This window comes from Pelophylax lessonae (assembly GCF_965119305.1).
Source record: "Pelophylax lessonae genome assembly, chromosome: 12".
NCBI classification, from domain to species: domain Eukaryota; kingdom Metazoa; phylum Chordata; class Amphibia; order Anura; family Ranidae; genus Pelophylax; species Pelophylax lessonae.
In genome coordinates this window covers 93,328,567-93,350,413 of record NC_138779.1, presented here as the reverse complement: position 1 = coordinate 93,350,413, position 21,847 = coordinate 93,328,567, and the positions used below count along the sequence as shown (strand labels likewise).

At 41.9% G+C, this 21,847-nt stretch overlaps 1 protein-coding gene across 1 annotated transcript in view; it reads right to left on the bottom strand.

Annotated features, from left to right (window-relative positions):
- LOC309568083 (myosin-binding protein C, fast-type-like) overlaps positions 1-21,847 on the bottom strand; it is a 184,826-nt gene that overhangs the window by 28,549 nt on the left and 134,430 nt on the right. The window contains exons 18-24 of the mRNA XM_082273656.1: positions 13,219-13,378; positions 13,019-13,123; positions 8,222-8,410; positions 6,998-7,132; positions 3,265-3,432; positions 2,512-2,600; positions 2,222-2,417 (exon numbers count right to left, since the gene is read on the bottom strand). Coding sequence (XP_082129782.1) covers positions 2,222-2,417; positions 2,512-2,600; positions 3,265-3,432; positions 6,998-7,132; positions 8,222-8,410; positions 13,019-13,123; positions 13,219-13,378 — 1,042 coding nt within the window. The remainder of the gene's footprint in view (positions 1-2,221; positions 2,418-2,511; positions 2,601-3,264; positions 3,433-6,997; positions 7,133-8,221; positions 8,411-13,018; positions 13,124-13,218; positions 13,379-21,847) is intronic.

Sequence of the window (21,847 nt, the reverse complement as noted above, 5' to 3'; positions counted from 1 at the left end):
CAGCCTGTGCTGGATCACATACCTAGTGTGTGATCTGGCACTGCCAGGTAGGGGGCATGCACCCGCGCCGCGGGTGCCGCCACTGTTCTGTGATTAGACACAGCACAAGTCAATCAGCGGGTACCAGCCAATGGATGTCCGCTGACACCCACTGATCAGCTAAGAGGAAAAATGAACAGAGCTCTACCTATTTAAACAAGGCAGAGCTCTCTCCTGTTAGCAGGTATGTGCTGGATTTTGTTTCCCTGCAAAGCAGAGAATAAAATCCAGCACATTATTTAGTAAAAATAGCATATAGTAAACACAAAAACACTGATTAGGCATAAATTTAAACACTATCTATGAAAACAAGATAAGAGTTATTAATGCAGAACTAAAGGCAAAACTTTTTTTTTCATTTTGGATAGCATTGGGGAGGGTATAGCCCATTGTTTTGTTTTTTTGTTTGTCCTATTGGGGAGATTTGCCTTAACTTCCTGTTCCATAGCCAAACAAAAGTGAGGGAATCTCTGGTTGTAATCGGGTTCCTCAGAATAAGTGTCCCCATAGGAAGTTTTCCCCTTCATCACTGTTCTGGGGACAAACAAAAATTTGGGATTTTATTGCACTTACATTTCCAGTGATAATGGTAAACATGACAAATAGAAAGGGTGTATCACCCTAACATGGGCACAAACAAACAAATAACTCCCCACTCTGTCTGAAACTTAAAAAAAAAAAGTGCGTTTAGGTATACTTTAACCACTTGCCGACCGCTCACTGAGCTGGTACTGCGGCAAAGTGACTCGTTATCGTAGGTCTACGTCGCTGGGTCCCGCACCCTCTCGGCGGCGCGCGCGCGCCGCTGGAGGCTCGCTCCCGCTGTATTCAGACACAGCGGGAGTCGGGCCAGGGGAGGAGAGGCTCTTCCCCGATCGAGTGAGGAAATCCGCCCACTTGTGTAAGCATAGCTGAACCTGTGATCTGTGTCTGTGTCACACAATCCCCTCTCCCCACACACGTCAGTAAGCATGAGGCATACATTTAACCCCTTGATCACCAATAAAGTTAACCCCTTGCCAGTGTCATTATTAAAGTAATGATTACTGTAGTAATGTCACTAGAACCCCCAAGAGTGTCAAAAATGTCAGTTAGGGGTCCGATCTGTCCACCGCCATGTCGCAGTCCCGCAAAAAAAAAATCGCAGATCGCCGCCATTTCTAGTAAAAAAAATAAACAATAAAAATGACAAATCTTTCCCGTAGTTAGTAAACGCGATAACTTTTGCGTAAACCAATCAAAATACACTTATTGTGATTTTTTTTTTTACCAAAAATATGTAGCAGAAAACAAATTGGCCTAAAATGTTAAAGAAGTTTGATTTTTAAATTTTTTTTAGGGAATGTTATAAATCAGAATGTAAAAAATATTGTTTTTTTTTCAAAATTGTCGCTCTTTTTTCAAAAATTTAAAATCACACAGGTGATCAAATACCACCAAAAGAAAGCTCTATTTGTGGGGAAAATAAGGACATAAATTTAATTTGGGTACAGCATTGCACGACCGCGCAATTGTCCGTTAAAGTAATGCAGTGCCGAATCACAAAATATAGCCTGGTCAGGAATGGGTTAAAATCTTCCGGTCTTAAAGCGGTTAAAAATACGCTCATTGAGGATTTTTTTGTCAAAGACATGTAGCTAAATACATTTTTGGCCTAAATATATGACAAAAATTGAATATATTGGATATTTTTTAACTGTCAAAGTAGAAAATGTCAATTTTTTCGCAAAATTTTCGCTTTTTTTATTAATATCGCAAAAAATGAAAAGTGCAGAGGTGATCAAATACCACCAAAAGGAAGCTCTGTTTGGGGGGGAAAAAAGGGCGTAAATTTTGTTTGGGTACGGCGTTGCATGACCACGCAATTGTCACTTAAATTCGTGCAGTGCAAGTTGCAAAAAGTGGCCTGGACATAAAGCAGGAAAATCCTCCGGTGGTAAAGTGGTTAAGGTTCATTGTAACCTTTCAACACCTCCAATAAATGTAACTTAAACTTTTTCCTTTGACTCAAAAAAATGTTGCTGCAAAAGTGATATTTTGCAGAAAAATCCCAATTTTTAAAGAAATTTTGTCACAGCCAAACCTGTCGATTTTATGTATAACTATATGTAAAGATATTATATGCAACACTTTAATAGGTAGTTGGCAATCATCATCATCATCCCTTTTCTCACACACTTACCTACAACACGAATGTTTATTACTGCGGTGTCTTGCATGTTTTCGATCTGCACAGTGAGACTATATTTTCCAGAGTGACTTCGTTCAGCAGATCGAATAAACAAGATAGTGTCTATTTCACTAGTTCTTACACTGACTTGTTTTGGGTCCAAGGGCTGTCCTTCTTTTGACCATGTAACTTTTGGCCTTGGTTTTCCCTGTAAATTTAATTGATATAGAACTGATAAAACTGTCACATTAAAATAAAGTGTCCCTTTTCACCCATTTACTTTACTCGCATCATGCAATTACCTGGAACGGAATAACTAGATTCACTTGCTCCCCAACTTTTCTGATATATGTCTGTCTGAGATGGCGAGGTAAGCGAATCTTTGGTTGTTCTGTTAAATCAAAATAAAGTATAAATGATTAGAAAACTTTTCATGCAATTACTGTATATAAAAGGAAGCATGCCATTAAAAGAAATGTGAGACCTCTGTCCAAAAAAGCAGCCATTCTCGGAACCTCATTTACATATACAAATTCCAAAGCAGTCGAGCTGATCCTTCAGCTTTACTGCAAGTAACTAATATAGAACAAATGTATCAATGTGTGTTCCATGGGCAGTAAGTTCACTCTCAGTGAACCTGAAGTTTTGGCCTGGGAATTTCAATAAAACTTCTATGTTGCAACGGAAGAATGGAGAGTTACGACTTTCTTTGAGAAGCATTTTCTCTTTATGAAGGGCACTGAGATGGTTCATGAAAATAGGAGATAAAAAGCCCATTGAGAGAACATAGTATCATCTAATTAGGTTTTACCTTTCATTAACAGGAAAAATTAAAAGGAGTATTCTGATTGCCCACTATTTACATTGGGTTTGTGGGAGACCTTCTTTTGACCCTGTGATCCTCAAAACCCAACTCAGCACATGAGCTGGAACGAGTATTCATTATTTTCAAATCTATATCTGTAAAAAACATCATTCTCAAACACCCCTTTCCGATGTACTGGTAACCGTTATAATAAAAAGAAAATGAGGTCTGATTTGTTTGTGAGACTTACGCACAATCTCCCGAATAGTGACAGACTGATTCATTAAAGCTGGTTCACTCTTCCCAGCAATGTTCACTGCAATCACACGGAATTCAACCTTTTCTCCAGTTGGAAGATCCTTCACAGTGAATCCGCATCTTTCTACCAGCTCTTGGTTGGAAGTTATCCATTCAGTAGCTGTAAAAATACACACAGAGATACAGTGTACAGTGTCATCAATGATTAAACCCTTGCGTGGCAGTTTCTAATAGAAGTTTCTTTAATGGTGTAAACATAATACTGAACTATAGGTATAATTTATTTTTTTTTTTTGCATAGTTATACTGGTCCAGCTTTGACCAAAGTAAGTATGCACATCTCATACCTGAGTGATCACTGTGGAAGCTGCAAATCACTGTAGTATTCAGTACTAGAACAGTGAAGCAGCAATATTCTGGGTCCTGGCTTGAGTGGCTTCTCTTCTCAATAGTAACCACAGGGGGTTGCTTGCTTGGCAGTACCAGCATTCACAGAAAATCTTGTGGTTTTTTTCAATAAATTCCTAATATTGGATGAGGTGGAAATTGTAACATCGCTGCCCCACCTCCCCACCATGTCCATTTAGAGAATAACTTGTATTAATGAAAAAAAAAAAATACAAGGCATTCTGTGTATGGTGACAGTGCCAAGCAGACGACCCCCTGTGGTTATTATGCAGAAGGGAAGCTGTTTGGCGCAAGATCTGGAAGATCACTGCTATCCCTGTGGTAGTGCTGACTACTAGAGTGATTTGCAGCTTACACAGCGTATGAGATATGCATACTTACATTGGTCCAAGCTGGACCAATGCAACTATTCAATTAAAATCATACTATATTAACTATAAGGTGTCATAATGCCTAAATAATGAAAGTTGCCAAATGGTAATGTATGCCTATTATTGCTATTTACTAAAATATATTGTTCATTTCCAATTACTTGGTGATCCTACCAGCTCCATAGAGTCCCCAATGCGGAGTGGCAACGATATTGCCTGCAATCCCCAGTGTCCTTCGTTGCCACTCCATCTGCGCATGCTCCAAAATCATCATTAGGGAGCTTTGATCTCTCACAGTTTTCGGTCCTACGTAACTTTTCTTCACTCTGCGCCTTCTTTTTTTTTCATTGTTACTCAAAATAAATAAATAAATAAATAAATAAATAAATAAATAATATATATATATATATATATATATATATATATATATATATATATATATATATATATATATATATATATATATATATACAGCTCTTGATGGATTATTTTTAAAACTATGTTGTCACATGGATTTATCAATCTCTTTAATTAATCTCCACAAAGATGTTCAGCAATTCCTCTAGTTTATCTACAGGAAAAACTGGCATCAGATTCATTCTGTTAAACAAATAAATTAGAAACACACTACATGATAAGGGATGAAGTTATGTAAACCCTAACAATGAACTTATCTTATTTGATTCTTTTTGGTCTGCTAAATAGACCATTGAAAGTGTTTTATCTGTTCTATAAATTTAAAAGAGAAGTTCAGTATTTTTGTTTTCAAGAATCATACTTACCTAGGTGGATACAGCATTAGTAGATGATGCATCTGTCCTCCACTGGCTCGAAAACTGAGAACCGAGTGATCAAAGGCCGCTGATTACTCATTTCAGTTCTATGTGAGCAGAGAGCCGGTGACTGTCAGTTACTGCTCTCTGCTCTGCCCCCAACACTCACTGTGGAGGAGGTGGCTCGCTCAGAGGCTGAGACAGGTGCCGATTCAGGGTTGTTGGCAGATCCCGACCATATTGTCGTGATCTTGCCCCATCCTGGACTGACTCGGTGATGTCAGCCAACTGCGGGCTTCAGCTAAAAATGGATCTAAGGAGTGCAGAACAAACTTCACTTCTTTGATCCACAGGAAAGGTACAGCCAATCGAGCTTTGGCTATACTTCTCCTTTCAAAAATACCTGTTGATTTTGCTAGAAATCTTGTGAGCTAAAACATCCTTTGCTCAATGTGTAAGTATGTGGGGTAGGCGCTACTCCCTAAAATTACTCAATAATTCAATCAATAATAGTGCGTTTCTAAATATAAAGATATGCATCATATCCATAAACATAAAATTCCCAAAGTGACTACAAAGTAACCAGTACAAAGTGGGACTTGAGCGTCATTGCGTCACTTCCAGTTGTTTGGCTACGAAACGTGGAATGCACGGGACCTGGACATCCGTCAGGGACGCCACGATACCGAACAGTGCTTTTTTAACTGTGAGTGGATATTGCTTTTGTCTAAATACATATTTTATACTCCTACCCTATGGGCTATTTGAATTATCTTTTCATGTGAGCCTGGCAAGAAACGCACGGAGGAGCCAGAGATACCTTACTGCAAAAAAGGCCTGATACCCCCTTAGGGGGACGGATATGTGGTGAGTGCATTACACTGCACAGCCTTCTATGCACTAAGGAGCACAGAGAAGCATGGATCACTTATATTCATTTGTCTAATTGTCTGCATTTAAACAAGATCACTGGCACGTTTATATACTTGATATTGTGGATTGTGGACATTCAACAATTGGCACTGTCACTATTTATTATTTACTATTTATTATTATTTATTTATCAGTGGATCTTTTTGATTATTTATTTGATTATTTATACACTTGGCACTTTATATGCTTACACAACCACTCATTTGGACTAACACTGGATGAATTACCATATAGAATATATATACAGTATAGTGTTACAACACGGTAATTGTTTATCCAACATCTTTCAGCACTTTCAAATATTTCTCAGCACTTTTAGGTGGAAGATATATATTCACATTGCACTGGTCACTTTGTATTCACTTTGGGATTTTTATGTTTATGGATATGATGCATATATTTTTATATTGAAACACATTATTATTGATTGAATTATTGACTAATTTGAGGTCGTAGCGCCTACCCCACATACTCACTTACACATCTAGACTAACCCTTTGGGGGAGAAGCCGGGGTGGCAGCAACTCCAACATTTTCATAACATTTCCATCTTTCAATAATTTTCCGTTGATAATTTATTTATTACTATCCTTTGCTCTCTGCCTTTTTACAAGTGGGAAATTTAGAGATGAGAAATCTGCGTAACCAATCAGAACTGACGTACGGGGGCTGACACCATGTGCTAAGGAATTCAGCGCTGTGTTGTCAAAGAAGAAGGTATTTTTCTGTACCAGCAGCGTGTTTAAAGGAATAAAACTTTGGGGAATGTGAATGTATTGCAGATATGTAATATTTTACTTTGACATATGTTATTATATAATTTATTTAGAAACTGAAATATCCAGGGAATGCAAATGCACGTTAGGTGGAGGAGTAAAATTAGAATAAAGCAGATTGAAATAACATCATTTCATTGCTGACTGAATTTCCTTCCTGCATTTCTGTCCACCTTTTAGCAAAATAACCTTGCTGACTGTCAATTGAAAAATTGGTTATTGTAAACTTCTGTCAGGATTCTCACTTTATTCAGATTGGGGAACAAAATTCCACAATAGTGGTACTAGTGTTTTATTTAAAAGAAACAAGAATATCTGAATAAAAAAAATGATATGACTAATTAAATATTAATATAGAAAAAAATATAGGAATAAAACTTGATTCCAAATACAGTATACTGGGTGCTCTTGCTAATGATGTGTGACAATCTGACTGCTCAAGTTTTAAATCTCTGTGAACTTACATCCTTCTTTACGGTATTCAATTAGGTAACCATCAATTCCTCCAGCTCCAATACGATCTGGTGGCCTCCATTTCAATGTGCAGGTGGTGTCAGTGACATCTTCAACCGTCAAATGTAGAGGTATGCTAGTAGGAGCTGATAAACAAATATTGTTAATGTTTTAATTGCATTCTTAGCTATTTATCTTGGGCTTATATGAGCCAGACACATGATGTATGAGGGAAATGCAGAAGGTTTCTATAGATCACACAAGAACCTACAGCCAATGAATTGGGAAACCAGGACCATACAGTTGAACAATACTGATTTATAACACTTATCTCCCCTGAAGCATCTGTTTTTGCCTCAGTGGCACTGTGTGATTCATCTGCCAGGGCTGTGTATCGCAGGCTATAGACAGTGCAAATTTTGTTCCTGCAACAACGGGTTGCATGAAAGAAATTTGCACGATTCCCCCATCAACACAGACAGCACTGACAGTGGAATCCCTCCTGCCAAAACATTATATTCTCCTGGCGGGGGAGCAGGGGAAGCTGTCCCCGCCTGGAGAAGACAGTGATTTTTGCTAGTGGCTATAGCAGCCGTAAGCAGTAATCTAAAGTAAAATCCAACAGGCTGGTTGTACCCAAGTTGATCGCTCAATCAACTTGGTACATTCAGCCTGCTTATATACAGTTCGAATCTTGTCCGGTTCCTGCTGAACCATCCAAGATTTTAACCGTCTATGGCTGGCCTATGTTTACACGCATTCCACAGATAGATCACAAAGTGGTCTTATGATGTTATGTATGCATAATCAGTATTGCCAATGCAGCACTAATTGTTCATTCAAAACAGTAAAAGAACAGTCAGCTTGAAGAGGGAGGGCTGGCTGTGCTTCTCTGCACAAGAATGCCCATAAATTGGGATTCAGAATGGTGTGAAGCTATGACCAATAAAAGAGGTGCTTTCAATCCAAATTGGGCTACTGAAGAGAATGGGACCAAGTGCTATATGCATTGGTCCCCTGGGAGATGAACTGAAAGTTTAAATATTTTTTGCAAGAATTCATCTTCAACTCCCTTTTTCTATGTTTCAGTACCATTTTCCTGTAACAATATTGCCAGTTACAGAATGTTAGCAGAATACAGTCCAAACATTTATGTGAAATCAGCTCTTTATTGTATTCATTTTTTAATTCTTTTAGTCAACAGTTTATTGAAGAAAATACACTTAATCACTTACCAATTGGCATGAATGGCTTGGAAGTGTTAGCATGTTGGGAAATGCCAATGATATTGACTGCAAAGACTCGAATTTCATACATGATGCCTTCAATCATCTTTATTGATTGATATGAAGTTTCAGTGTAGACTTCAAAATTCATCTTCATCCACCTTTGGCTGCCCTTCTTTTTCCTTTCAATAAGGTAGCCTAAAGACACAAAAAAATATGAAAACCCCATTTAATATAAAAGTTACAAGCAATCCTTTATAGTGCCATGCCCCATGCAATTACTATTTCTCCTAAAAATCTCAGTAAAAGTTATTTTCATGATTTAGCTATTACACACTTATGCAAGGCTGATCATAGATGGGTAGAAATCTCCCATAAAACAACAGGTGAGGAGATATTGGATTGCTCTCAAAGGGATTGCTGATGCTCTGTGACCACATGCAGTGCTTTGATCCTTTTCTACACAAAAAATGATAGGATTGGTCCCTACTACTCTGGAGATTTCTAGACAAAAACAAAAATCTCTGCTTGTAACAACAAACTCTGAAAGCCAGGAGAGCTTGTTAGGGAGTCATTAATGGTTTGATTATCGCAAGTAGCATCTTTAATAACTTAACTGACCATGCTTGAAGGAGTGGCACTGACCTTCTAGTTGGACAGGAGAAAAACTAAATTGGGGACACACCAGACATGCTTGTGGGCGGGGTGAGAACTACTTGCCCCACATGCGATCGGCACCTCTTCTCCTGTGCACGCACTCATCAGGCCATGATGAGCTAATCAAGGCCACAATCATATGAAAGTCAACGCTGAGCCATGGCCTCTCCACCAGTCCAGTATACCTCTTCCACCTCACTCCCAGTGGCAGAATGGAGTCCTGCCATGCACTAGTGTGGACCTCATGTGTACACATAATCAATTCCTTCTCTCTCCCATACCTTACATTTAGATACATGGGGTCTCCATACTGTGGGTTTGGTCCCAGCTACTTTTTGGAGAACCAACTGCTAGGAAGGGAGGTAGCATACCGACCCCCCTCGCTATCGTAGGACGTGTCACCAAAGCCTGGTACCACTCTTCGCTGGCTGGCTGCTGTTGCTTTCACTAGTACATGGTTACCCGAGGCAGTTGTTCTCCTACTCTAACCTTCTTGCTGAGTTAGCCCTTTGTGGTGGCCTTCCTCCCCTACCCTGTGTGTGTGTGCTTTACAGGCCCTGTTCATCTGATATGCCATGTACCACCATGCATCCCTTTGAATAACTTCAGACCAGGCTCAAGAACAGTTAACAGTTACGTTTTTCTTAAAATCTGAAACAGTACAATCCATGAACATACAAGTCCCTAACTAGCTTTTTCTCAGCTGCCCAGGCATACCTTTGCAGGGAGAGGTCTGTTAATGACCCTTCAAGTAGGTTCCCTTAGGGTAGTGGTGAAGGAGGGTTACTCTGGTTTACATCTTTCCCTAGGCTGGACCTTCTCCTCTTTCCCATGTGGTCCGCTGTCTCTGAGCCCGGTCTTCCCCCTAATTCAAATGCCAAACATGATGGAGGGCAGAACCCAAAAATCCTGGGAAACTGTCAGACCCAGTGTTAACTATTTCCTACCTAGGCAGCCCATGCTCTCTAACTATACTGAACAAAATTATAAATGCAATACTTGTTGTTGCCCCCATTTTTCATGAGCTGAACTCAAAGGTCTAAGAAAACCGGGATTAATCTGTGAAGAGAACACCTCTCCAAAGTGGCAGATGGCATTCAAGGTGAGCATTTGTCCACTCAAGTCGGTTACGATAACGAAGTGCAGTCAGGTCGAGACTCTGAAGAGGACGGCGAGCATGTAGATGAGCTTCCCTGAGACGTTTTCTGACAGTTTGTGCAGAAATTCTTAGGTTATGCAAACCGATTTTTGCAGCAGCTGTCCGGGTGGCTGGTCTCAGACAATCTTGGGGGTGAAGATGTTGGTTGTGGAGGTCCTCGGCTGGTGTGGTTACACGTGGTCTGCGATTGTGAGGCCGGTTGAATGTACTGCCAGATTCTCTGAAACACCTTTGGAGATGGCTTATAGTAGAGAAATGAACATTCAATTCATGGGCAACAGCTCTGGTGGACATTCCTGCAGTCAGCATGCCATTTGCACTCTCCCTCAAAACTTGCGACATTTGTGGCATTGTGCTGTGTGATAAAACTGCACATTTTCGAGTGGCCTTTTATTGTGGCCAGCCTAAGGCACGCCTGTGCAATAATCATGCTGTCTAATCAGCATCTTGATATGCCACCCCTGTGAGGTGGATGGATTATCTCTGCAAAGGAGAAGTGCTCACTAATACAGATTGAGTCAGATTTGTGAACAATATTTGAGAGAAATAGGCCTTTTGTGTGCATTGAAAAAGTCTTAGATCTTTGAGTTCAGCTCATGAAAAATGGGGGCAAAAACAAAAGTGTTGCAAACAAAATTATAAATGTAACACTTGTTTTTGCCCCCATTTTTCATGAGCTGAACTCAAAGATCTAAGAAAACCTGGATTCATCCATGAAGAGAACACCTCTCCAAAGTGCCAAACGCCATTGAATGTGAGCATTTGCCCTCTCAAGTCGGTAACGACGATGAACTGCAGTCAGGAGGAGACCCCGATGAGGCCGACAAGCATGCAGAAGAGCTTCCCTGAGACAGTTTCTGACAGTTTGTGCAGAAATTCTTTGGTTATGCAAACCGATTGTTGCAGCAGGGTGGCTGGTCTCAGATGATCTTGGAGGTGAAGATGCTGGATGTGGAGGTCCTGGGCTGGTGTGGTTACACGTGGTCTGCGGTTGTGAGGCCGGTTGGATGTACTACCAAATTTTCTGAAATCCCTTTGGAGATGGCTTATGGTAGAGAAATGAACATTCAATTCACGGGCAACAGATCTGGTGGACATTCCTGCAGTCAGCCAATTGCACGCTCCCTCAAAACTTCCCACATCTGTGGCATTGTGCCTTTTATTGTGGGCAGCCTAAGGCACAGCTGTGCAATAATCATGCTGTCCAATCAGCATCTTGATATGTCACACCTGTGAGGGGGAGGGATTATCTCAGCAAAGGAGAAGTGCTCACTAACACAGATTTACACAGATTTGTGAACAATATCTGAGAGAATTAGGCCTTTTGTGTACATAGAAAAAGTCTTAGATCTTTGAGTTCAGCTCACGAAAAATGGGGGCAAAAACAAAAGTGTTGCATTTATAAACCAACCACCATGTTGGCATCTGTCTACAGGTTTTTTAATGGAATAATGGAATAAATCCTATAGATTTAAACAGTTTTTCTTTACCAAACTTGGAAGACATGTTTACCTTTGTCTGGAACTAATGCCTCTTACACACGTTCAGATAATCGTACGAAAATAATCGTTTTCGACTTGATCGCACGATAATCTGATCGTTAGTAGCACGGAAAAAGCCTGGCTGCCATTGTTTTTGTTTTGCACTATCTGATACGTAGCTAAGCAACAAGGAAGCTTTTCCAGAATCGTACGAAAAAAATCCTACGTTTATATGCATTGTTGAATTTGATATTAGTATCATGCAACAAAATGCAAACGATAAGTCGTCCGATTATCTGAATGTGTGTACGAGGCATACGCAAACGACTCTGTTCTTACAATATTTCAACACAATAGATTACCTTGATTTCAAAGATAATTTTTTGATCCATGAGACACCTTTTTGAAGTTGGATACTACTACTAAGAAATAAATCTACTTGAAAGCAGAAATCCTCCTCATTTGCTTGATATGTTGCCTCAGTGTCAGTAAATCAATCTAAATAGGTATTTTTATTCTATAGTTTGAAATGACTGACCTGACAATACTTCACTATTTCACAGACAGGTAAATGAATTTGCCAGTGTCTGCGCTAAGAATGAGTGTTCACATTGGACATGCCTTCCTCAGGGCACTGCCTCCCTATCACCCTGGCCACTGTGCCTATCACACTGATAGGTGCCAGCCCAAGGAGTTTTATTCTAGTGGTGGGCAATCCTGAAGTAGAACGGAGAGACTATTTCCCCATCAGGTCCACTTCACCTTTGAGTGACAGTACATGGGAATAGGTTAATCCTTAGCCGCTATTCAGTCCAATAGCAGGTTCCCGAATCTGCCTTCTGCTGTGCGCTGTCAATCAGAAGTGAAGCTGACCTGATGGGGAACTAACCTCTCAGTTCTACACCAGGCTCTGCCCCCTCAGTTACAAGTAATCTGCTCATATTTGTATAATGACATCAACTGTATCCCTGGCCCTTTTGTTTCATTTAGCTTTTGGCTGGAGAATCTCCTGGTGGACAGCCAAATAAGGCAGGGGATAACAGCTCTGGCGTACCTCTCTATGCTGGCTGCACGTGCCAGCAATGTTATGATTGAATACTGGTGCAAATGCTTTCCTGAATTAGGCGCAGGTAGTTCTAGAGGGAACTACCACAAGAATAATGTCTTTAGGGCTGTTTTGATAACCCCTGATTGTGTCTTCTATTTTTTCTTAGCCTAGTTTTGGAGAACTTCAGGCCCAATCCTACTGCTTGATGGGACTTTACTATGTCTGTTGGAAAGTTTGTTGTACATAACTCACAATATTGTCTGAAAAGTGATTTTATTTCTTCCTATTGGTCCAAGCATTTTACAAATAATTTTCATTCAAATGAATTGCCCAACAAAAAAGATGCAAAAAATAGCTTCTCATTCTTTATTTATATAACTACATTTTGCTTGGATTTTTTTAAATTCCCTTTCTTTATATATTTTAGACATAAAACTAGTAAGGCTGATTGTTTTGCTCACCTGTCACTTCCTTTCCGCCATCATATTTTGGTGGGTCCCAAATAACACTAGCCCAGTCCTCACCGACACTGGTGATGCGAACATTCTCTGGTGGGTCTGGGACATCTTAAAGATAAGAAAAATCCAGGTTAAAAGTGCAATTAGCATTAAGTAGCATGTAAAATGGTTTATGGAGATGGACCAGAGCATGATCTTCTTACCAACAACTTTGACAATCAAGGTGGCCTTATCTTCACCAACTGGATTGGTTACTACAATGTTGTATGAGCTTTCATCGGACCGCTCTGCGCTTTCAATTACAAAACTGCTTAATTCTGTTCTAAGTTCTATATGAACCCTTCCATCGGTGTCATTGAACTCCTGAAATGACAGGAACAGTTTGCTATAAGGAGATACTAAACAATATACACATTATGGTCCTATTGTTATCTGCAATCTTGAGGTTAACTTTTGCCACAGTTCAACCTAAACTCTTTTAAATCTAAAATGTAATTTGTGGTTTAGCAGTACTGAATTAAAACTTTTGTGTAAGAAACATTAGGATCAGAGAGTGGCTTCCGAATTCTTAGAAATAAAGACAGAAAAGATGAGTAGGGTATGAAACGCCAGGCAAACTGCTAAATGCACAGTTGAAATACTTATGTTTATGCCTTTACCTGCAAAATAATGTGTAACTCTATACAGCCAGCCTTGTGATTAACAATTTTTTTTTTACACTGAACACATTTTTGGGTAAATAGTATTCTTGGTTCAGCAGACAAGAGGGAAAAAACGCAGAGACTGGGTGCGGTGAGGCAGCCTCGGTGGTGCCCGTAGGCTCCCGTTGGCTGGTGGAATGCAGCTAGGTTCCACCGAGCCCCACTGCACACGGAGGAACACCTCTGCCTCTCCAGTGATGCCCCAGATGAGAAATCTCAATTTCTTTACGATGTGCCTTTAACCCACCTGTCTATGTGAGTGTATTACTACTTTACACCATATTAACCACTTTAGCCCCGGAGGATTTGGCTGCTCAAAGACCAGGCCCTATTTTGCGATTCGGCACTGCGTGCAACGCTGTACCCAAATTAAATTGATGTCCTTTTTTTCCCCACAAACAGAGCTTTCTTTTGGTGGTATTTGATCACCTGTGCGATTTTTATTTTATGCGCTATAAACAAAAAAAGAGCGACAATTTAAAAAAAATAACAATTTTTTTCACATTTTTTATATGAAATTCTCAAAAAAAATGTAAAAATCAAAATTTTTTAACATTTTAGGCCAATTTGTTTTCTGCTACATATTTTTGGTAAAATAAATTGCAATAAGCGTATTTTGATTGGTTTGCGCAAAAGTTATTGTGTTTACTAACTACGGGAAAGATTTATGTCATTTTTATTTTTTTATTTTTTTACTAGTAATGACGGCGATCTGCGATTTTTGTTTTGCGGGACTGCGACATTGCGACGGACAGATCGGACCCCTGACTGACATTTTTGACCCTTTAGGGGGTATCAGTGACATTACTACAGTAATCAGTGCTATAAATATGCACTGTTACTGTAAAAATGACACTGGCAGGGAAGGGGTTAACTTTATTGGTGATCAAGGGGTTAATTGTGTCCCTAGGGGCGTGATTCTAACTGTTAGGGGGCGTGGCTAGTGAAGTAATCACAGAGACATACGATCCTACATAGCAGGATCGCATAGCCTCTGTCATTACTTCAGGGAGAATAACAGATGCTTACACCAGCCGTCTGTCTTTCTCCCTCTCCTGTGGAAGATTGCGAGTGGCCGGCGGACACCGGAGCCGGCGGTCACGCGCACGGGCTAGGCAGGGAATGAGCAGGGGTTAGAGCGCGCCACCGGCGGCGTGCGTTTGCCCCCTACAGGCTCGTGGGCGAGCGACGTAGGTCTATGTCGCTTTGCCCAGGAGAGGCTGACTGCCGCAGTAAATAGTCGTGCGGCGGTCGGCAAGTGGTTAAAATATGTTGCTGCGCTTAGAAGGCGCTGCATTTTTTCCCTCTTGTCTCCCCCCAGAGATCACTTCTGTCTCTCCCACTGGCAGCCGCTACAGTGGACAGCCATCCCCTGACCCCCTTGGCTTTTTTCCCCTTCCCTACCTCCCCCCTCATGGTCCCCAGGACCAACCCACACTGAGACTTCCACTTGCGCCAATTTACCACAAACTATTGGTTCAGCAGACAGCTTCTCATATTACCTTTTCTCATCTAGACTCCTTTTCACAGTAAATCAGTGTAGCACCCTACAAGGTAGGTACTAGGTAAAGTATAGTGGGCCTTGTCTGCTTAACAGCAGGGCCATGTTTTCAGTTAGGTTGTGGCTGCTGGGACTGGGGAGTCTCCCCACTGTGCTCAATGAGAGGGCTCTCATTGGGCAGTGGAGGAAACGCGGCCAATGGCACACCCAGGCTTGTATCTACCCCAGAAAGGCAGATTCTGCCGCACAGCATTCTGGGAGTGGGTATAAGTTTGAGGGGAGCACATGACGCAGCATCTTTGGCGGAAAACAGAGTCCCAGGAGGGAGAGTACAGCTGTCTCTCCTCCTGTCAAGAGAAATTGGGTTTCCCAGGCGGCTTGCCTGAGGGGACAGAGGGCTGAGCTGAGCTGCAGAGAGGATCCAGTGTGCCAGTGGAGCTGAGAGGGGTCGAGTTTCAGGAAAGCATTCCCAGTTCATGAGTACTACAAACTGCCCCTGGGGGTCTGCCTAGAGAGAGGGGACCACTCCAGAGAAGGTCAGAGGGATCCGGGAGCTAGCTAGCTGGTGCAGGAGCAAGTGTAAAGGGGGTGCCAGTGTTGACCCTGAAGATTAAAGGGGGTGCTAGTTTTGACCCTGAAGTGTAAAGGGGGTGCCAGTGAGTGTACCCTGAAGTATAAAGGGGGTGCCAGTGTTTGGGCCCTGAAGTGTTCAGTGTACAGAGGAAGTGTATAGTGGAAGTGTACAGCCTGCAGTGTACAGTGTTGAGAGTTGCAGCAGCAGAAGCAGTTTACAGAGGCTACCTCAGTCAGGAAGGACTGGAGGGAGCAGTGTTCTGTGCCTTTTGAGCTAATCAGAGTGTCAGAAGTCAGTCTACAGTACAGTCAAAGACTTTTGAGCTAAGCAGAGTGTCAGAGATCAGTCTTCAGTACAGTACAGCAAGTCAGTGTTTTTCAAGCGCCAGCAAGCGCTGGTCAGCATTCAGCCGGTGTCAAGACAGCGCTGAAAGGCATTTGTACCTAGTTGAGCCAGAGGAGTATCCCACTCATTCCCTTCTCCCATCCCCTTATAAAATAAACAAAACAAACCAAAGATGCCTGACTGGTCTTGGACTCAAATCTCACACTTGGGTATTCAGCTTAAATGGGCAGAAGTTGTTACCGGTGACCATGGCAGACCCACATCAGGCTCAATGCCTGGAAATCCTTCTACATTTGGGGGTTCGTCCGGCATTTTGCCATTGGTTACTGGGCCGGTTGCCCCTGGCAACGGCAGAAGAAAAAGTCAGAAAAGTAAATTTTTGTCCCAGAACTGTTGTTCAAGTATCAAGCCAAGTGTGAGGCCGGATCTGCGGGAGGCAGGGAGAGTGGGATGGAGATAGAAGTGCACATGGAAGGTTTCCCACGGCAACGCAAGTGTCCAAGTAAAGTCTGCTAAGTGATGGGAACCTTCCACATGGACTATGAGATGTACTCTGCTGTCAGATGTTGGAAAGTAGAGGGAAGAGAAGTAAAAGTGTATAAATGCTGCAACTACTTAACAGGGAGAGGTTCCAATGGGGACAGAGAAGATGGCCTCAGGGGTCCCGGTGGGGATGGAGAAGATGGCGCCAGAGGTCCCAGTGGGGACAGAGAAGATGGCGTCAGGGGTCCCGGTGGGGTTGGAGAAGATGGTGCCGAAGGTCCCAGTGGGGACAGAGAAGATGGTGGCCGGGGGTACGGAGAGCGAGGTGCCAGGGGCCGGGTGTTTGTGCAGGCTATATGGACTAATGTTGACAGCGCATCTGACAGCGGGGCATTTCTTCTATATAGTGGGTGCATGGATACTGTGAGGATTGTAGTCAGCCATGCTGGGAGAGGCAGTGGGACTAACCTCGGAGACAGTATGGAAGATATCAATTGCACGTGTATGGCTAGGAAGAGAACTATCGACCGTGCGTCTGACAGCGGGATATTACTCTTGCCTAGCAAGGAGGGACGGCTGGCTTCAGAAGAGGAAGGCGCAGTTGTGGCCCTGGTGCAATTGAGGAGAGTGGATGCATGTCTGGCAAGTGACATGGTCCGCTTTGCAGCAACTTCCCTGTGGGCTAGAGTGAGAGAGCATGGCAGGGGAAGAGTTGCTGTACCACGCGGGAAAGCGCGCTTCACACAGACCTGCCTAGCAGGAGGAGTCACTGCCTAACATGGCGAAAGGGTGGAGATAGCGGGAACATCCATCCAATCAGGAGTGATCAAGGGAGTCCTATTAATACCCCCTCCTTCGGGTGTGGCTGTGAGGGAGACACGTGAAAGAGAGAGAAACATGGTGTTTGCAAGAGAGCAGAAGAGTGTGGCCGCTATTGCCGCAGCCATCAGTGAAGACTCTGCTAGGCAGACACCGGAGCAGATCCACCAGCCCAGTCCATCCCTAGTATGGGACACAGGCATCCAGATGGTGCCTGAAGGTGGACTCGCGCTGTGCACGGGAGGCGGCCTGGAGTACCTAGGAGCGGTATCTCCTCAATGTGCTAACATAACGTTAAAAGTGCAAGCGTGCAAGCCCAAGAAGTTGCATGTCACTTGGGAGTCAGGCTTCACTCAGGAGGTGACCGGGGCAGAATCCAAGTTCCTCTGTGGAGGCGGGAGGGGCATGTTGCGCTTAATGATGAAGCTGGAGGCCATGCCAGCAGACAGTGGGCCTTCAGTGTTTGTAAGGGGGGCTCGTCACAGAGCTCCCTAGAGAGGGGATGCATGCCAATACAAGCGGCTGGAGGGTGGCCGGAAGATGCATCTACCGCAGCAGTAGTAGCAGGATCTGCTCCCATTGCTATTCAGCAGCCTACAAAGCCTGCAGTTGTTCAAGTCTCACCCACCAGTACCAGTGGTGAAGAGGAAGCAGGACTTGTACCCATAGGATCCCCATCCTTCCAGTACAGATATGGTTCTATAGAGGAGGGGATGGATGATTGGGGATCGGCTGATGAGACAGAGTGGGACTGGGGGTCAGAAGCTGGGAGCAGCTCCCCAGGTCCTGAAGTTGCAGTGGCAATTGATAAAGAGGCCAAGGAAGCTTTGGAGAGAGGGGGATTTAGCTCAAAAGTGAGACCTATGTTGAAACTGTGAGACCTATGTTGAAAGGATTCCAGATTTAACCCCTCCTGGAAATCTTGCCAGAGCTCAGGATCAGAATGCCGCATATGAAAATATGATCCAGCGGGTGATAACCACATTTTCTCACAACACAATTTATTAGGCTAATAAAAACACACTTACAAAATGAATGTAGAAGAAAGGCTCATTGATAAAAACAAATCCAACAGGAGCTTGTCTTGATAGAAGGATTTTTGCGTCAAGTACAAGACTTATTCCACACATGCTCATCTTACCATGTAGTGTACTGCCTCTCTTGCCCTTGCAGCCTCTTCTATTTTGGCCGAACTATAAAGCTTTTGCTAAAGCGATTTGGCAAGCACCGCCACCTTATCACTGAGGGTAAGGACATACATAGCGTGCCTAAACATTTTCTGGAATATCACAACAAGTCTACTTCAGGTTTAAACCTAAAAGTATGGGTAATTGATACCATGTTCTGAGATCTTTCCTCTGCGGAGCGATTCCACAAGTTATGTCAAAAGGAAACATACTGCATTAATTCTCTAGATGTTTTCTCTCCTGGTGGATTACACGAAGAGTTGGAAATCAATACAGTACTTTGAATAATACAAAGTATACTCGCATATGATCTTCGAGCACATATAACTTCTCCCTTTTTTTATTTTTATTGCGTGTCCCCTAGATGTACTTTCATAGTATGTGCCACTGATAATTGTGCATATGTTTTGTTTTTTGTTTTTTTGTGTTGCATGCCCCAAGATGTACTTTCATAGTAGGTGTCTCTGATCATTGTGCACATATTTTTTTTTTTTTTTAATAGTATCCCCCTATGTATGATATGGCCCTATAACATATATTATACACATTGCAATAGTCCCGCAGTAGTCTGCATCTTGCATACATTCTTATCATTTGTTTGTCCATTTTAATGTTATATTTATTTTTCCTTTTTTACTAGAATTTATATATTGTCAGACTTACAGTACAAAATAGAAATACATTTTCCATATTGTAAAACAAAAGGGGAGACAGCGCTCAAAATTGTGTACAAATTCTAAAGTGAATCACAAGTCTTCAAAAATAAATAATATATCATAAAGTGACAGTGCAAAAAAGGTGTATATGCAATTAAATATTCCGATAAATTAATTCATATAAAGCATAAAATTATAGTCCTTATACTCAAAAGTGCAGGTGCAATTTGTGCAACAAATCAGTTCAGTGTATTAAAGTGCTTGGTGCTCAAAAGAAATGCATCCTTTGTGCAAGAAAGACAGAGGGAGAAAGAATCTGTCACCAGATGCTCCACACACTTACCGAATGGCCCCATCTTCCATATTACAGGTCAAGAATTGTGAACTTTGAGGCCTCAAATGACCTTGTCACTGATTCAGTCAAAATCCCTTCAGTTTCAAGCACACATTGTGTCATTTGTTGGATTTGTTTTATTTACATGTCCTTGAGATGAGAAGCTATGTCGTCTGCCCCCAAAGGAAATTGTGTTTAGGTAAACTTTGAATATAATGCTCTGGAGAGGCAGGCAACTAAATTGCTTATCACAGGTGGAATGGCCTTGGAGGGGAAGGTTTTACATACAACGGACTTCAAAAGATAAAAAGCCATGTTTCCCCTGGTCATGAAAGTCGTAAACATAATGCTTTGGCAATGCAGTTTCTCCACACAATAGCAGATATTCAGCTAGTTTCAGGATCACACCTGTGTTCACCCATTCCCTAGCAAATAAACTATTGTTTCTACCCTGAGAAGACAAATAACGGATAACAGCCTGGACAAAGACATGAACGTGTAATTCATTAACCTACACCAAGAGGGGGGTAGAAATTGTGTCATACAGACAATCCCCCAATGGAAGCTACAGGGTGTCAAATAAACATTAGATATTGTTCACTTAGACTTAAAGTCCTCTTCAAATACCCAGGAGAAGTAAAAGAGCCTTCACCACACCACCGTGCATCCCCTAGGTAATGGGAACGTACCCTTAATTGAAAGGTCAAACGCTCTGGATATAAGGCTGAATTCCACTTCAAAATGGCAACTCAAATCCCGGTCCTGGAATAGGCGTGTGAATGGAATCACCAGTTTTCTTATTATTCATATGGTAAAAGAATAACAACATGTAGAATTTGTACCAAGAGATCCCGCTGATCCTCACGCTAGAACCGCACATACGCTGTTACCGCTGTTAACGAAGGACCGGACACCGGACTTCCGGGTTCCAGATCGTATGATGGTGTGACGTAGGACACTAGCAGGGTTGTCTAGGTAGCCGCGAGATCACGCTCTGACGCGTTTCGTCATCACGGACTTCAACTGAAGGCCCTCACATATACCATTAGCGCTGAGTGGGTGGGACAGGGCCTTGGTCCTGGTTTTGCTCCTTTTTTTTGAAGTTTAGCGCAATATTAGCGATTTAGTCTCCCGTTTTGCATAGCCTATTCTCACTCCAACTGCAGCGGAGTGACTGTTGGCTGCGAAATTTACAGACAATTTTGGTCTGATTATATAGAACACTACTATACCTGGGAAAAACGTAATCTTGCTTTCTTTTTCATTTTATTATTGAGCTACATATCCAATTGCATTTATCGTTTAAGGTTTGTATTTTATGTAAATGTTTTCTCTATGTGTCACCTCAAGTCTAACTATTTATTGTGAATACATGTCTTGTGAATAAATATACTTATATATTCCTTACTGTAGTCTATATTCACTAAGATTGGTATATGCTGTTAAAAAGAAATTAATCGATTAAAAAGAACTTGTTATATTCATTTAGAATAATATTCTCGAATGTGTAAAACGCACAACAATATGTTATTCTGGCTTTTTGTTTTATTTTACTCTTAATTGTGTTTTAGTGTTTTTTTTCTTTCTCTTTTGTAGTGTTTTTATAAATTGGTGCCTCCTGTGTATATTATATGCATACAGAGCACTTGGCATTTGTTTCCGATACATGTTCCCGCCCATACACCCACCCATTACCCCTCCCCTCCTCTATATATATATATATATATATATATATACAGTATATATATATATATATATATACCCACATACTTTGGCTTCTAGTTCCCACGGCATGAAGAAGGAGCCAATCAGAGGCTCCAAAACGCATCCCGCCTCTCTTACGTCAGATCCGAAGCTGCAATCCATGCTGGCCCAGGGCCGCTTCCTGCTTATGTAAATTCCAGCTTATGCTTTTAGCGCTGGCCCAGGCAGTGTGGCAGTCCTGTCACGATATCTACCGATGATTTCCCTCTGCTGGCCGGATCGCTGGGTTGTTTTTATCGATGGGCCTTTCTTCTACATCAATTTTGTCTGTGTGTTTTTAATAGCCTAATAAATTGTGTTGTGATACTGCACTTAGAGGCGCCTCCCTTTCTCTCCCGCTCTTGTTAGAGCCTGCTTCTATCCTGGAGTGCAGCCCAGTGTTTGTATCCATATCCATCAAGCATCTTCAATCTTCACAGCAATTGAACCTTCCTTTAATTGTGGACATCCCTCTGGCTAGATTTGTTG